This window comes from Cnephaeus nilssonii (assembly GCF_951640355.1).
Source record: "Cnephaeus nilssonii genome assembly, chromosome: 7".
In the NCBI taxonomy this organism is placed as follows: Eukaryota; Metazoa; Chordata; class Mammalia; order Chiroptera; family Vespertilionidae; genus Cnephaeus; species Cnephaeus nilssonii.
In genome coordinates, this window is record NC_137078.1 from 69,865,640 (window position 1) to 69,884,170 (window position 18,531).

General features: G+C 37.1%; 1 protein-coding gene across 4 annotated transcripts in view; it reads left to right on the forward strand.

The window, feature by feature from the left end:
* The window catches only part of OSBPL9 (oxysterol binding protein like 9), a 132,919-nt gene that overhangs the window by 65,866 nt on the left and 48,522 nt on the right, over positions 1 to 18,531 (forward strand). The window contains exon 5 of one of the 4 annotated variants that reach the window (XM_079776925.1): positions 18,058 to 18,141. The exons of 1 other annotated variant lie outside the window; for it this stretch is intronic. In XM_079776925.1, coding sequence (XP_079633051.1) covers positions 18,058 to 18,141 — 84 coding nt within the window. Of the gene's footprint in view, positions 1 to 8,495; positions 8,805 to 18,057; positions 18,142 to 18,531 lie in introns of those variants that run through there. 2 more of the 4 variants (XM_079776923.1, XM_079776924.1) reach the window with 2 other exon arrangements.

An 18,531-nucleotide genomic window follows, 5' to 3' on the forward strand; every position in this document is an offset into this window, starting at 1 on the left:
AGACCTTTAAGTTTTTTACTTTCATGCTGTAAGTGAAATGCTATTTAAAATTTTTTTATACTAAATGGCTTCTGTAATTATTCTTTGGGTCAAGAAATTGGGCTATAATAGTCCCATATAAATAAGTTTATGTAGGCCACTGTAAATTGTATCTTAGGTGGCTATCAAATTGGAATTTCATTGTAATTGTATAGTTTTTGCTCTTTACTGTTTGTTCACTATCCATTGGCTTTGATCTCAAGTCCCTAAAGAGTAAGGGCATGATACCTTGTATTAGAATATGGCTGAGGGGAATAGGGAGCGCTAGTAGAAATCTCATCAGAAATGCCATTGAAACTGTAGATAAAACATCATTATCCATAAAGGAGATTGATAGACTTCAGATTTCAAATCATTATCAAGGCTGGAAAAACAATAGAGCCATTCTGAAATTTTAAAAAATATGAGATACTTCTGTATGATAATTACATATCTGTCAAACTTGTATTATAGACAAACACAAATTTAGTGACTAGCTAAGAAATTAGTCATTAGTATTAGGAGCTTGATTCTACCTTCTTTTCTATAAAGGCTGTTTGTCTAACTGGGTAACTAAGATTAATAAAAAAATTTTAGTAGTATTCTTAGGTGTTACGCTACTTCACTGAAAATTAGCTTTAAAAAAATGTTTTTATTGATTTCAGAGAAGAAGGGAGAGGGAGAGGGAGATAAAAACATCAATGATGAGAGATGCCAGAGCTGACCAGCATACCCTGAGCTACAAATGAATGGATTACTCCGACACAATGTTTGCTATGAAAGAGAGGGCTAAGGGACTCCCTGGCTAAAGGAACCAAACAGCCCCAATTGCCTGCCTCATTAGGCTTTTGTAGCAGCAGTTTGAGATAAAGTTTATTGTTTAGGTACAATCAGTAGGATAAGTAATAGTGGGAGGGCACATGTGTTTGTAGTGTCCTTTAAGCAAGGACACCCAGAGATTAAGCATAAGGATTCCAATAAACACTCGGGGGTCAGCATGTGCACAGACTTGTTTGGAAAGGTCAAGGAATAATTAGGGGTGCCGACATCAGCACTCCTAAGTCAGAATTCCGATAAACAGTGTGGGCGGCTTTCTGCACACTTCCCTTTTCTCGAAATGTCCTTACAAACTTTCCGACCAAGTCTCATGCTTCCCCAGAGAGAAAAAATTATTGATAGGCTGCCTCCTGCATGCCCCACCCTGGAGATCGAGCCCACAACCCGGGTATGTGCCCTTGACCAGAATCGGACCCAGGACCCTTCAGTCCACAGGCCGACACTCTATACACTGAGCCAAATCAGCTAGGCTTGAAGATTAGCTTTTGAACATATATTTCCAATTTTTCAATACGCACATATCTGTTTAGTACCATTGTAGTGTTTCCCTGGCCTCAGTTACTTTTGTATCATGTAGAAAAATAGATATGTTTTGTTTTTCTCCTTTGAGGCTCTTTTATCCCAAAGGAAATGACTACAATATAGGTGTGTCATCTCTTTCACATGTAAAGGGGTTTGGAGATGTAGCCAGTTATTTGGATCTACTATAACAAAGGAAAATTCTTCTAAAGGCTATTGCCAATGTTGTTGTTATTACTGAGGACAGTAAAATTTGTGACTCCTAAATTATAACTTAGGAGTCTAGGATTCATTTTTTAAATTAATTCTATTGTACTGGTAGTGGAACACCGACCTCAAACATTGGGAAACAACTACACAGATGGCACAGTGTTATAGCAGCTAAAGGTTATTCCTTTAACTGCCAGAAATTTATTTTAACTGTGTCTTTTTATGGAAATCTTTTAGAACTTACGTATTTTCTTACCTTCTCTTTATAAAAATAAAGTACATGTTCAATTCAGAACATAAAGAGAATGTTTCAGAAAAGTTATTTACTTGATAAATATTTATCAAACACTTCATGTGTTCCATGCACTATTATAGTTGTAGAAGATATCATTGTGAATAAACGACATATTGTTCTTGCCTTTACAGAGCTCAGTCTAGTATAGAAAATAAAGATAATAATGAAGATTGAATTTTTAAAGACTATAATAATGACATAAGTTGTGCTTTTTAAAATTGTTAAACTATGTAGAAATACATAAAATAAAAACAATAGCTTTTCCCATACCCTTTCTTTAGAGATGAATGCATAGCTTTCATTTGTTAACTTCCTAATTCTAATGTGAAGTGAGAATGCATAAAAGCTAGAGCATTTACAATGAAGAGTAATTATGCAATACAAAGTCATTTCACCCACCTTATGGCAAGGAGCTGTGTACTTCTAACGAAATTTGTTTTGTGTTTTTTTTTAAATATATTTTATTGATTTTTTACAGAGAGGAAGGGAGAGGGATAGAAAGTTAGAAACATCGATGAGAGAGAAACATTGATCAGCTGCCTCCTGCACACCCGCTACTGGGGATGTGCCTGCAACCAAGGTACATGCCTTTGACCTGAATCGAACCTGGGACCCTTCAGTCCGCAGGCCGACACACTATCCACTGAGCCAAACCGGTTAGGGCTAACGAAATTTGTTAACTCATGTGCTTTTAATGAAATGTATAAGTTGTTTCAGAAGAAAGTTGAGTGACTAATGCAGATCTTACTTGTAAAAATTGGGGCAATAGTACCTATCTAATATAATTTTTAAAATTGAGTGGTGCTGAAAGGTTCACATAGAAAAACATCGGCCTTCTGCCTCTACACTTTCTTTGTTCTGCTTGCGAGACTAGCCATTTTCAACCTTTTTATGTGGCTCTTTTTATAGCATGGTACCTGGAATTTCATTCATGAAACAGACACATATGCTAAAGATACCGTGGTAAACAAGGCAATACTGTACACTATCATAGCCATTATGTGGTGTTTATTCCTAACCTTGAACAAATATTTCTTTTTGTTCGATAATGTATTGAGAATTGCAAATTATTTACAAACTTTTGGAACATGGTAGACTTGATCATAAGGTAGGGACTGCTTCTACCATATGCTAAGTAGTTTATTTATTCCATCTGGCCAAAGTTTCTACATGGACACTTCTTGGCTGACTTTAATTTTCAGACTTCTGGTTATTGATCAGACAAAATAATGGAGCTGCATATACTGCTTCCAAGAGTTGTCTTTTTTTTATCAAGTATTTTTAAAATATATTTTTATTGATTTCAGAGAGGAAGAGAGAGGGAGAGAGAGATAGAAACATCAATAATGAGGGAGAATCATTGATTGGCTGCCTCCTGCATACTCTGTACTGGGGATTAGGCTCACAACCCTGGCATGTGCCCTGACAAGGAATTGAACCATGACCTCCTGGTTCACAGGTCGATGCTCAACCACTGGACCACACTGGCTAGGCCAAGAGTTGTCTTTTAATGTTACCTGCTTCAATCATTTGGCCTGAGTTGCTAGGCAAATTCCTAGGGAAACTATGATTTTTAAAAAAACCTATTGTTTCTTTTTTTCCTCCTATTTCTATCAAAAATATTTGTCATCTATGTCTGAGATGACATAAGAGGAGAATATGATTTTAGGTAAACATTAGTAGACTCTGGCCGAAATAATATTTTTAAAAGTAGTTCATAATACTTGAATTCTGTATAAAATGTTCTTTGCATCTTTAAAATTGGCCCATTTTTTTACTCAATAGACTTCTTGTCATATTAAATACCCCCTCACTCTGAATCTTAGTGTTTATATTTTTCTCAGATTATTTTATGTAAAACAGTCTGCATCTGGTGAGATGCAGTCAGAGGGAAATTTAGAATTTTGTGGGGGTTTTTTAGTTTTTTTTTTTTTTTGTATATTTTTCTAGTTTTATTGATAAATAATTGACATACATTACTATATAAGTTTAAGGTGAGTGTACAGTATGATTGTGGTGTGTTTTTTTTTGTACTTGATCACCATAGTCTGTTCTTCATCTTGAACAACAACAAAAATAAGTGCCAATTTAATTTAATCATTTGGTTATGTAGTTCAAAAATAAGTATTGAAGATTCTTTGATACATGAGTAGGTAGGTAGTCAGTTGTCATATATGGGTTTAAGGCATTGGTCACTTAACTTTCTTCTAAAATAACTTGTAGATTTCTTTAAAAACATGGAGTTCCCAAATTTGCTTAGAAGTCCTACAGTTTTTTGTAATAAAATCAGTAAAGTTGACTTGTATTGTGTAATTAGTCTTCATTATAAATGCTACATCTTTTATGTACACTAACTTTACACAAGGATTAGGAAAATGAGAACTATATATCTATTACAAATAGTTATCTCTAGTATGAAACTGTGGACTATAGCTGTGACCTATTTTTTTTTAAAATATATTTTATTGATTTTTACAGAGAGGAAAGGAGAGGGATAGAGTTAGAAACATCGATGAGAGAGAGAAACTTCTATCAGCTGCCTCCTGCATACGCCCTACTGGGGATGTGCCCGCAACCAAGGTACATGCCCTTGACCGGAATTGAACCTAGGACCCTTCAGTCCACAGACCGACGCTCTATCCACTGAGCCAAACCGGTTAGGGCTAGCTGTGACCTCTTTAAATATATATGCAATTGAAGAAAACTCATTAAGAGACTGTCATAAATCATATTCTCAATCGTCATTACCCTTAATCTTAACACTTGAATCTATCAATAAAAAACTGATGATAATTGTATCTAAATTATCCAATTAAATTTTTACTCAGCTGTTTACATTAAACTGTCAAAATGACAGTGCATTAGATTTAGAAACTAGTGACCTATGATGGTGGTGATGGAAGATTTGGAGGATACTTTAACAAAAATAACACTTGGAAAGACACTGTTAAATACGAAGTCCTTGATGACCTACACCATAGGTCTTTCTGTCTAGTTGGGGAGATAAGGCCTAAGCACATGAAAGAACTGCTAACAAGAGTTATATAAATACGTACTCTGTCTCTTATATAAGGGTCAAACAATACAATACATAGACAGAATTGGAGATGTAGGCTTTTCCCCCTGGCCTGGAGAACTGTGTGGTCAGCTAATATTGAATTAAGTACTTTGGCCTGCTCAGGTACAAAATTAGCTGCTAGAAAAGCAGATACTAAAGACAATTTAAAAGGGTGTCATTGTAAGTTGTTGGATATTGACCATGTCCATCTGGCAAAATGAATGTTTTTTTCTACATTACTGTTTATAGTTTAATATTTATCACAGAATTATTTATTTTCAGAATCTATTCCCATATGAGATCCAGGCATTTGGCTAAACAACTGAGGATATAATGTTTAACAAAATCAGATACGTAGATCCTCGCCTCATTGAGCTTACAGTCTGGTGGTGAATAAACATTTATCAAAGAATAATGGCAATAAAACAAATAACCTGATTAAAAATGGGCATTAAATCTGAATAGATATTTTTCCAGAGAAGACATACAGATAGGCACCAGATACATGAAAAGATGCTCAACATTGTTAAAGATCTGGGGAATGCAAATCCAAACCACAGTGAGAGATCAATTCACACTTGTTAGCATGGTTAGAATTATTTAAAAACAAAAAACAATAAATGACAAATGTTGGTGAGGTTGTGGAGATAAGGGATCTCTTGTGCACTGTTGTGCAACCACTATGGAAAACAGTATGGCTGTTCCTTAAAAATTAAATATAGAACCTCCATATGATTCAGTAATTTCACTTCTGGGTATTTATCTGAAGAAAACAAAAACACTAATTAAAAAAATGCACTCCCATGTTCATTGCAGCATTATTTACAATAGCCAAGATATGGAAACAACCTAAGTGTCTATTGATGAATGAATGGATAAAGAAATTGTAATACACACACACACAATACAGAATATTATTTAACCACAAAAAAGAATGAAATCTTGTCATCTGAGACAATATGGATGGACCTGGAGGGCATTATGCTAAGTGAAATAAGTCACAGAGATAGACTAAATTAAAAAAGACCCAACAAGCTCATAGATACAGAAAATAAATTGGTGGTTGCAAGAGATGGGAGTGGGGATAGGTGGGAGAAATGTGTGAAATGTTTTCTTTTTTTTAGTTTAAGTAAATTGAACAAAAATTTTTTTTTTTAAGAATAATGCAAATAGAAAGCAGAACAGTGTTTGGAGGGATTGACTGCTTAAGGAGCACTGGGAAATTTCATGACGATGGGAATGTTCTATGTCTTACTTGATGGTTACATGTGTGCATATACTTATCAAAATATATTGAATTGGCCGAGGCCGGTTTGGCTCAGTGGATAGAGCGTCGGCCTGCGGACTGAAGGGTCCCAGGTTCGATTCCGGTCAAGGGCATGTGCATTGGTTGCGGGCGCATCCCCGGTGGGGGGTGTGCAGGGGGCAGCTGGTCGATGTTTCTCTCTCATCGATGTTTCTAGCTCTCTGTCCCTCTCCTTTCCTCTCTGTAAAAAGTCAATAAAATATAAAAAATATATATATATATATATATATATATATATATATATATATATATATATATATTGAATTGTACATCTAAAATGGATGCATTTTATTGTATTCAAATTAAATGAAGTTAATTAAAAAGGAATAACTCAAATACATGTAAAATAACTGTGATAAGTTTCACATAGGGGAGTTGCTTGAGCTATGAGAACATAATAGGAAGAATTTACATAGGCAGGGAGGAGATGATGATGAGAAGTAATTAAGTGAAGGTTGGGATTGGTGTCAAGGGGAAAAGTGTAAAAGACAGAAATAAAAGCATGTGCCAAGGTCTTGAGGTTGGAAGGTCTGTGGCAAATTGTGGAAACTTGAAAAGGGTCATTGTGTGAAGTACAGAAAATGAGGGAGTGGAGCCCTAGTCGGTTTGGCTCAGTAGATATAGCATCAGCCCTAAGACAGAAGGGTCCTGGGTTCGATGCCAATCAAGGGCACGTACCTAGGTTGCAGGTTCCTCGGCCCGGTACATGCAGGAAGCAACCAATCAATATGTCTCTCTCACATCGATGTTTCTCTCTGTCTCTCCTTCTCCTTTCCATTCTCTCTAAAATCAATGGTGGGAAAATATCCTTGTGTGAGGATTTACAAAATGAGGGAGTGGAAGGTGTAAGATGGAGCAGGCAGGCAGGTGGGGCTAAACCTTGTAGGCGGTTATTAAAGACTGACCTGTATCCTAAGCACAGTTCTTTAACTGGGGGCTTGGGGTGTTGAGGGTGTAATGAAATTGGAGGAGCTAGGGTAGATTCAGGAAGACTTTACTAAGATTATTGCAAGCGGCCTGGACCTGTCTTGTGTGATGTTGATGGAGAAATGTAGACAGAACTGATAAAGTATTTAGGAGGTAAAAATGACAGTAAAGTATTTAGGAGGTAAAAATGATGGATTGAATGTGAAATGAGGAAGGCGGTAAGGGCTGCTTGGTTTATGGTTAGCATATTAGAGTGGATGGTAGTGGTTTTCCCTTACTGAGATAAGGAACTCTGGAAGAGGACCAGACTTTTGAGGACTGCTTGCAGGAAGAAGGGAGTGCTTTTGATATTGAACATTTTGAAAAAACTTACATAAAACAAACTGAAGGTATCTTTAACACAGAGTTCAGCAAGCATTTATTGAGCCTTTTGTGCAATTTGTGCTATGCTAGTTGTTGTAGGGAGTACCAGTAGAGCACAACAATCTATTAGACACTTAGGAGTTTAATAGAGTTACAGGTGTATATAAATAGCCATAAGGGAAAATAGTAACAGCAGTAAAGAAGATTGTCCTCCAATAAGTTACGGATTTATGCCTGTGACTTCCTGCGTTTTAGATGGACACTTTTCTGTCCAGGTCTGAACTTTTGATCTAATTTGAAGACCTTTGGATTCCTGAAGCATCTTCACAAGCCACCTACATTCCTTATGGAGCTGTAGCACAACAGCAGGCCCATGAGGTTTCCCTGGAGTTTTAAATAAAACAGGCACCAATGCTTTTGTTTACGATACTGTGTCTCCTCCTCCCCTCTCTCCCTCCCCCTCTTCACCCTTCCCCGGCAGGAGAAACAAACAACTTTCCGGAAGTAAGCAAAGGCAGTTATCAAGATGAAACTTCGCTCCACAGCTGACAAAATATGTGGAGGTGGTACCTAGAAACCGCCTCCAAATGGGAGTAAAGCTTGTTTACGTCTGTGACCGGGTCCTCTCTTAGTCGCCACTCTATAGGAACCGCCTAGCTGCGCTCTCTCCGGCGCTGACCTCCCTTTCCCGGGGGCGGCAGTCGCCTGTCGCGAGGCGTGGGCGTGGCAGCCCCTGGCCCGGTCGGTCTGGGCGGGGCCGGGAGCCGAAAAGCCCGGCCCTCCGGGTGCCCACCCGCTGGTGGCCGGCTCTCCCGCCTCTCCCAAAATTGGCCTAACCAATCGTCAGCCTCACCTCCCTACAGCAGGTGACCCATGGCCAATCGCCAGGGGTCTCTTTGCCAGGAGCGGACCGGCCCAGCCAATCGGGGCGGCCCCTAGGCCGAGCGGGGCGGGACGGGGCAGGGGTAGGGGTGAAGGGGTGTCCTGGGGGACCGGCCGGACCTGGCCGCTCCGACTGCACCGTAGCCCTGCGAGCCGCGCGGGGGGAGCAGAGGGGCGCTGGGAAGCGGCCCCGGCTCCCTGCCCTGGAGGCACCGAGGGCGGGGGCCTTGGCGAATGGCTTTCTTGCTGGCCAGCTGCGGAGTGAGTAGACCGCGAGGGTCTGGGAGAGGGGCCGGCCCTCATCCCTGAGTCCCCGGGGTCCCTGCTGTCTGCCCGGGGCCGTGGGCGCGAAAGGCGCTTCTCCCTGCCTCCTTCCCGCCGCCCTCGGGGTGAGTAGGACGACGTGGCCGTCCGGGCCTCTTCCTGGGGAGCTCTCACTTCCTCGCCCGCAGGAGGTGGAGGCTGAGGCCAGGGGCCGCCTGTTCCACCGAGTCATTCGCCACCAAACCACATTGGAGAGAATCTTCCCTTTTTCGATTCATTTTTTTGAACTCTTCCTTCGAACGCTGTCTGAAGATATTTATTTTAAACACAAAAGTTAAGCTTTCTCTTAATGTGAAAGCCCAATTTTACCCGTAGCCCATTAATGGAATCTCCAATTGCAGGCCATTTTCTGTTGTTTTATTTTTGGCATTGTGTTCCTACCTGGCCCAGTTTTGGGTTGTGTAATGATTATGGGTGTTATTTGTGAGTGTGTGTGGGGAGGGGAGGGAGGGTTTTATGCCTTTTGGGTAGCTTGTGCAAAAATACTGAAAGCTTTGGAATAGTTGTATGGGGCTAGGTTTAGGTTCTGAGCACAGCTTAGCTATGGAAAGTTGAGTGTAATGAATAGACTAGGAAGCATGTTTGGAATCATGTATTTTTTTTGCAGCGTTCATTCTCTATTTTGCTATGAATCAGTGAAAGATGTATTGAACTTCTTTTTGCTAATTTGAAGTAACGTAGTTTTGCTTGTTTAAATTGTTAACTTTTAGCTGTGTAGGAAATTAAAAATAAATCAAGTAATTTCCTAGTTTCAGTGAAGAAACTGGGAGGAATCTTATAATAGTAGTTGCAGTTTTAAGAGCTTTTGCAATGAACTTTAACTTGGAAATTCTCATCCACTATCTGTGAATCATCATCTCTCAATATATTGCCTGAATTGAACTGAGTAGGTGATAAAGCCCTTTAATGAATAATGTTAACATCTCATTTGCTTTTACTTAATTAAAAAATTTTTCCCCTTTTTGTGCAGTCCAGCAAGAGACAACTGAAATAAAGATACTATATTACCTTTTCTAGCACAGAGACGATACAAACCACTAAAAATCAGATTTTTGGTCTGAGAGGCTTAAATGGGAAATGAGAGGTAACAGAGAAGCTGGATCTGTTTCCAGACAGTCCTGAGTTTGGTTTTCACAGAGATGACATTATCAAGTGCTTCTCAATAAAACTAGGCTGCAAAGGTTATGGTCACATCCATTTTGATATTTCTAAAGTTCTGGATGGTATGTGTTGTTTTTTTAATGTGAAAAGATTGTGTTTGGTGTGATAATCTAACCACTTAACTATCCACAATTGAAATGAAGATCAGCAGAGAATTTAGTTCAATGTAAATTTGGTTCAGCCAGAAAGAGCATTGTGATACTAACATATTCTGCTGATTGGAAAATCTGGCGGTTGCATGGTTTGCAGTCTATTGCTTGAGAAAGGGGATATCAGACTTTTATTCTAAAAAGCAAATTCTAGAATGTCCCCGGAGAGATGTCAAGTTCTATCAGTATCTAAACTAACTGATACGTAAGGGCATTCTATAGAAGAAGACAGATTTTATGATTACTGTAATGTACTTAGCCTAAAATTATATTTAGGAAGGTTTTTCAGTAAACATTTAAACAAAGATTACATTTGAAGGAATAGTTCTTAGGCTGAAAATACAACAAAGCCAAGTATCGTCATTTAGGACATGCCAAAGCCTTTCATAGCTCTTTTGTCTTTTCACAGCCTTTCCCTTCTACTTGGAATTATAATTGCACAGAATTGTGTCTAGTGATAAAATCTCCAGTTCTTCCTTTAACACACTGCTTGTGTGTTACTTTTTCTTTGTTACTTTTCTTGTTTTTCGTCAGGCATAGCAGGTTAGAATTACTCTTGACCTTTGTGTGCTACAACAGCACTTGTTCGTATCTCCATATAACATCCTTCACTAGATTGCACTCTACATTTTTTGTTCACATATCTGGTACTTATATTATACTCCAATCTCCTAGAGACCAGAGGTCCTTACTCCTCGTTGTATCCCCATGGCCTTTGTCCTTAATCCAGTGCTTGGCACATAGTGCTCAGTGCTTTTTAAATGATCAAATGTAACTTCATTTCCTAAGTGTGCAAACCTTTGGCTCAGTTGTACTGGAATTAGGTTTATGCCTGTAAGTTAGAAATGTTTCCTAAGTCGCCCTTCCTCTCTGAAATCAATTAAAAAATATATATATATATATATTTATTTATTTATTTTTAAAGATGTTTCCTAAGTCACCAAGCTCCCTAGTGGCTGCCACACCTGAGAGACAAGATTGGAAAAAATGTTTAAAAACTATGTTATAAATGGTGAGCAGATTCGCAGCTATGCTGCCCACCCCCTCAGTTTATATGACCTCTAATATAGTTGAAAGAATGCTAATAGAAGTGCTAGCACAAATTGATTCTGTGATAGTATCATAGGAAAAAGAGTTTGTTGTTAACTAGAGAAGTAGGGGAGACTAATTGGAAGGGGTGAGATTTGAGCTCATTCCAGAAGTTTAGGTAATGATTAATTATATTTGCTATTAATCTGTGGTGTCCTTAAAGATATCCTTTAAAAGTGATGATAGTACCTGGCACATAACAGATATTCAGTGAATATTTGTATCACGAAGGAGTAGTAGTGGTTGCTGAGTGTGTGTGCCTGCACATGTGAGAGAGGGGGTCAGGGAGAAAGACTGACCCAAACTTGTCCTTTCTACATTGGAGTTCATTTATTTCTGGAGACACAATTACGAACTTTGCTTCTTTGCTCTATTGACTGAGCGACTTAATTTATTTTTTCCCAAATGTGCCATTGAACCAAGTTATTCTGCTTACTCAGTTGTCTCTTTGCATTCTCTGTATTCCAGGGTTTAAAATCTGGTTGCATTAAGTCTTTCTCACTCAGTTTCAAGGTTACACTAAATGATAGAGTTTATTATTGTCATACCACGGAGGACTTGGCTGCAGTTGGAACCTATAAGTTCTTATTGCCTTTTCTGCAATGAAATGAACTTTTTTTAAAAAGTAAGTGGGCCTCAGGTTTTTCCAATATGGTGAGGTATTTACTCACCTTGTTTATCTGGAGATACTGACTTCATAGAATCCCGAAATTGAAAGGGATCTTGGAATTTTAATTCAACCTCTACCTATTTCTATAGTGGAGGAAATAGACTCAGAGAAGCCAAGTGATTTGCCCAAGATCACACAGTTAGAGAATAGAACAACTAGGACTAGAGCCCTATGATTCTTGCTCTTTTATTCTTTTGTTAGAGAACCAAGGTGCTGCTCTGGTGTTGCTCTCCGACCATGGCTTACTTTACTCCCCAAACTCCAGTAGTTTTTCCAGGTTAGCTGCTAAGTTTGGTTTCAGCATCTATATCTGAAAAATATATCTTATACTTCTCCAAGAGAGTATTGTTCCTCATTTTGGCATCCTCCTGCTTTCCAGCCTCTCTTGGTGCTTATTCTAGCCCTGCGTCTGGGAGTATACCTGCCTTTTCTGGTTATTTTCCATTTTCCTGCAGGTTCATTCTCTGCCTTTCTTTGCTCTCAGCTTCAGGAGGCTGACCTTTACAGCCTGTGTCACCTGGTTAGGGTTAGCCGATGGGAAGCAGCAACGGAAGATTGAAGAAAGAGAGAAACTTTGCGAGTATTGAATCTTGCTCCTTTTCTGATTTGATGCTTTTCTAGCAGTGGCTGTTTCCTACAACTAGAGTATCCTTTGAGTAGCTCCTTCTTTGATTGGTCCATGGTTAACATTGTTTCCTTCCTTCTTCCTTCAGTTTAGGATGATGAAGGCTTCCCTGCCTTTCCTAATTTCCCAGTACTTCAGCATGCCTAGTTAGTTTCCTTAACCCTATCCTCATCTCTCTAGTCACATTAAATAGAAGTTCAGACATCCCATCTCATTATGCTATTTCCAGTGGGGCCCACTGGTATAATACTTAACCCCTCCCCATCTCTGTCCAAATCCTGAACTCCAAAAAGGTTACCTCTGTGAAACCTTACTCATCCCCCTTAACGTTCTCCTTGGTATCTCTTAGTACCTTTCTCATAACACTTATTTTACCATGCTTGGATCAGTTATTTGTAGATAGATGTTTATCTCCTCTAATAGATTTGAAACTTCTTAGGACAGGGTCTATATCTATTTCATCTTGGCATTCCCACAACCACCCAGAAGATACCATAATCATAAGAGATTCCTACTGAATAAATCATTGTAACGCTGAATTCTATGCCCAGAATAATATGTGTAAAGCAGTGCTCATGAGAAGATTTGTCACAAGAGAATGAGTTCTTAGAGGGCAGGTTAGTTGTCATTGCCGGGTCTTATGATGCCTTGCCTCCTATTCAATTTTTCATTTTTTCTTAAAAACTTTTAATTAGCCTTTAAAAATTCAGTATCCAGACTTATAAAATAAAGCATTTTTAATAACTAAATAAGTTTTTTTTCATAATACTTTATTTATGATATGCAAGAACTTCTTATACTTGGACTACCTTTTATTTAAAAGCCAATAAGTAAACACATTTCAGAATTCCTTATTTCATTCACTTTTAACATTTTTGTTGAGTATTTGCTGCAAGCCAAGCACTAGTCAGGGAGATACAGTAGAGAACAAAACAAGCCCTGTATTCATGGTCGTATTTTAGACCATCTTGATAGATTTCTGACATCTATTAAAGTAAGTCAGGGTAATTTTGTATTAACTTTAAACAGCTTTAGTAATAACTGAAACGGTTTCCTTCCGTTTGATATTTACTGGAAGCTAAAATCAGATATACAAAAACTGTTTTGGCGTATATAATATAATGGCGTATATTAATTTTAAAGGATTAATGCCAAACCAGTTATAGAATTTGTTCTTCCTATTTCATGGTTATTGTTTTTGCTGTTTTGTTTGGTTGGTTTGTGTGAGATAAAAAGCCTTTTAGGACTGAGTGTCCCTTGGTCTGACTAGTGTATCATTTGGCTCCCTTGGGTATTACTTTTCTATGTGACATTTTTCTATACAGAGAGATCCAGTTTTGTTAGAGGAATATGTGAGGTTTTATTTTTAAAAAACATAATCAGATTTTCAACAAGGATTATGTTATAAATGAGAATTTTGCAGTTATTTCAAAACTTGAACTACTAAGATACTCAGTTTAAGGATGTATGTGTTTAATGTGAATTTCTTCTAGTTATTCATAGAGCAAATTTTCAGGAAACTTACCTAAAACATGTGTGTGTTTTTGGTGGATCCCTATAAATATTGAGACCTTTTGCTTTCAAAAATTCTGTTAAGCTGAATGATAGGCCGTAATCTGAGGTTGGAGAGGGGAAGAATGTATTTTTTCCTTCTCATGCTGGTAAGAGCTCATTTAAATCCTGGAATGACTTACCCTCTGCCTTTTTAAGACATTCCTGGTAGCCCGACCTACTAACGTGTGAAAAGAAAAGCTTTGACTGGTTGCCAATATCATATGGTCAGACAGCGCTTTGTTGGGAATTACGTAGGAGGTATTTTTGTTTTTTTATGAATTTGTTTTTTGAATGTTGAGTCATGATTATGTTACTGGCAGGAAGGATGTGGGGGGAAAATTAAGTATTCTGCTTTGTTTTACTGGCCATCATTCTCAGCATTTATTCTAGTATAGTGGTGATTGTTAATTTTTAAATGCTTTTTGCTAGTTTGTGCTTTATCTATAAATAATGTTATAAATTCATTATGCTACATTATATTTTGCTTGGAAAGGTGGATCTGAGCAGCTTGAGCATTGCCAAATTTACTTTCTTCAGACACTTTAGCATTTGTAGATAATGTTAAAAGAATAATGCTGATAATTTTAGAAGCTGAAAGTTAGAAAAAAAATTTTTTCCATATATTTTTATTGATTTCAGAGAGGAAGGAAGAGGGATAGAGAGGTAGAAACATAAGTGATGAGAGAGAATCACTGATGGGCTGCCTTCTGCATGCCCCACACTGGGGACACAACCCAGGCATGTGCCCTTGACCGGAATCGAACCTAGGACTTTCCAGTCCACAGGCCAATGCTCTATCCACTGAGCCAAATCAGCTAGGGTAAAAAAATTTTTTTTAAATATTTATCATCTGTGCAGTTTCAGAATATTTTTTACATAAAGTTTTTGAATTAAAATAAATGCATACTTATAAAAAATCAGATAACATGAATGTATAAAGTAAAGAACTATCTCAAGTTCCCCCGTTCCCTCAGTCCCACTCCCCAGGAGTAATATATACGCTTCATGTGTTTTGTTTCAGTGTGTGTCTGTGTGAATAAAATAGTTTTTTTAAATGTAACTTCTCTATTACTCATGTTTCAACTTATCTAGCTTAAGGTAAGGACTAAGTTAATATTAATTGACTTGAATTCAGGTGTCTGTTTTATTTCTGTAGTTTGCTTTGTACATTCAGAGTCTGTAAACTCATGTTTAATTTTAAGTAATTTGCTACTTTCTGAAACCTCTTAAGCAATTAATATGCTTTCTAGACCTTTATATCTCTAAAATGCTAGTTACATCCTTTATATCGAGAGACCATATAATTTCTTGGCCAAACTGGGGCACTTTGAGTAAGGAGGTTGCTAATAGTTTTGCTGAGACAACAGGCAGAAACAGGGACTATTTCAGACAAACTAGGATATTTGGTCATCTTATTTATAAACTTTAAGTTTTTTATATAGTTTTGACAACTTTTTATATGGCTTTATTAAATAAATTTGGGGAGGCTTTTGAAAGGACAAGTTATCAGTGATTTAAATAGAGGAAGATGGTACTAATTCCAAACCTTTTTTGTGTGGGTGAGTCACCAGATCACTTTATGGAATCAATATTAGTGGTTTGTTCTATAAGTCACAGAATGGTGTCAGTGTTAGATGAAGAGATCATAAAGAATAAGTAGTTGTGCAGAAAGTTGTAATTGAAGTGCATGAATTTTGGCAGTGGAGTCTGTAACTCCTTCCTCTTTGGCAAAGCAATTCTTTTTGTCCCAACTATACGAGCAATTCAGATTTGTTTTGTGTTTTTTTTAAAAACAGAAACTTAATGTTATGCATATTAATTGTTAATGCATATAATGCACGAGCTATTTTCTCTGTAAATTTAAAGATAAAAGAGATTCTGCTTTTCAAAGAACTAATGTATTTTCAAAAATCAGATTATTTTATGAGAAAAGAAAAGGCTTTCTTAATATAATTTGCCTCGTTACCAAGGTAAAAATTCAGTGCTATTTACCTTTTGTGATTCAGGCATAATACCAATACTTTTCTGAACATCTCGTATGGAATTTTGTGTGTGTCCAAGACTGTACTTTATCACTGTTTTGTCTGTTCATACCTTTTTGATTACTATTATCTTCTTCAGAGTTAACTTACTGTTCATTTTCTTTAAAGGACTATTAAATACAATTTATATTTATATCCTTTCTTGATTATAGATCTCTATTAAAGTTGCATGTTTTTATGGTACTATTTAGTTATTAGTTCATTTTGTTTTTATCCATCAAATATTCATTGAGTTCTTACTTCTGTATGTTAGGTACCACTGTAAGGCCTGGGATGCAGTGGTGAATCTTGGTTATTTGCCATTCCAAATTATGAAGAGGAAGTAGAACACCTACTATTGTGTTACTTTACACATATCCTTTCATTTTATCTTTCCAACAACCTTGAGTGGAGGAAGTAGAGTAGGAGAAAGTGGAGGTGGAGAGAGGAACTTCACCAGTATATACAGGTTAATTGGTTAGGAAGCTAAAGATTCAGGATTTAAAACTAAATCAGTCTTGACCTTAAAGCTTATGCTCATTGTCACTATATCAGGCTCCTTTGGGCAACATTTTTTTTCTTAATCCTCATCCAAGGATGTTTTTCCCATTGATTTTTAGAGAGAGTGGGAGGGAGGGAGGGAGGGAGGGAGGGAGGGGGAGAGAGCGAAACATGGAAGTGAGAGGAACACATCTATTGGTTGCCTCCCACATGTACCCCCACCAGACCTGCAAGTGAGGTACGTACCCTTGCTTGGAATTGAACCCATGACCCTTTGGTCCAAGGGTTGACGCTGTAACCATTGAGCAAACCAGCAGGGCTCCTTCAGGCAATTTTTAGATTACATTTTAATGCTCTTATGCTATGATTTCTTTTCAAGTATCATTGTGAGTTAATAGAAAAGTGTAATGGATTTGAAATCCAAAGACTAGGTTGAAATCTCAATTAAAAAAATAATCCCAGCTGCATGAGTTAGGTAAGCACTTAAAAAATGGGCTAATATCTGTTTACCTTACTGTCTGTCTTACAGTTTTGTGATAACAAAGTGAGAAAACGTGTAAGGCATATAGCAGGGAACTTAATATCCTGGAAAAAAAATTTTTTCTTTTTTTGTTAATCCTAGACAGGATATTTTCCCATTGATTTTTTTAGGAAGAGTGGGAGAGGGAAAAACAGAGAGAAACATCAATTGTGAGAGAAGCACATGACCCTTTGGTCCACAAGCCGACGCTCTATTCACTGAGCCAAATTGTCTAGGGCCTGAAAAATATTTTAATATCTATTATGCATCCATAGGGAATCAGAACTATGGAAAAAGACCCTACTTTTAGGCCATTCTTGGGGTACCTAGCAGTTGTTGTTAAGAAAGCTATAGCTACCACGTTCATAAAAATGAAACTATTAATTTGGAGCCTTAGATTATCAGAACATTGATTTAAGTGGAAAATATGTTCCTGAAGATACAGTGGAGGAATTTGATAATAGACTCAATTTTATAGACATTTTAAAATTGATAATCTTAACTCCAAATGAATCAATAGCTGGGTGTTCTTTAGGATTAAAAATAGGGAGCAGTTCTTACTCTTAAAACTTCTGTATACCTCTAAATCCTGCTCTTTCCTTAGCTGAAGTGAATAAACAACAGAGACATCAGGGATTATAAATGTTTCTAAACTTTCAATCATCCAAGGAAATTACAGATTAGTATTCTCCACATAGAATCATGGTTTTATTACTATTTCTGGTTTCTTTAATATGCTTTTTTTTCATCCTTAAGCCAGATTCTAAATCATTTGGTAAGAAGACAAAATGGTGTCTTTTCTAAAAAAAAAAACAACTTAATTTGTTAGCAAATTTCTAAGGAACAGAAAGCCATTAAGTTTGGCATTCTTTTTTTTTTTTCTTTTAACTTGCCATTTGCTGTTCATGTTTCTACTTTTCCTCTGTATAATTACAGATTTTTCTCTTATTATTCCTTTACTTAATTATTGATGTCAGACTCACAGCATGGTAACTTTCTATTCTCTTTTTTCCTTACCTTTATGGAAGATCAGTACCACACTTGCTTTTTTCCAGTCTTCTGGTATCTCTCCAGTTCTTGAATTTTCAAAAATAATTGTAAGTGATTCAATTGTAAGTATACGCTATACTTCTTTCATTGGATGAAAGTGTATCTGTGATGCATGTCATCTGAAATTGCTAATTGTGAACATTAACTTTCCAAATACTCTCATATTTTAATCAAAATGATATTTCTGCAAAGTTTTCATTATTTTAATTTTAGGCTTTGTGCTTTGCTAATTTTTAACAATCATCTGCTTTTGTCTGTATTCATGCCATTTATTTTTTCATTGGGAGACTTGTTTTTTTTTGGGGGGGAGGGGAGTGTTTTTCCTTTGTTAAAATTTTAAGCTGTTACTTCCTTTTACAGTTCTACTGATAATTTATTCTGTACTTTTCTATGAGACTGGCATGGAATAATGTCTCTATTTCTAATTTATTTTCCTTTTCTCTTTTTGCAAT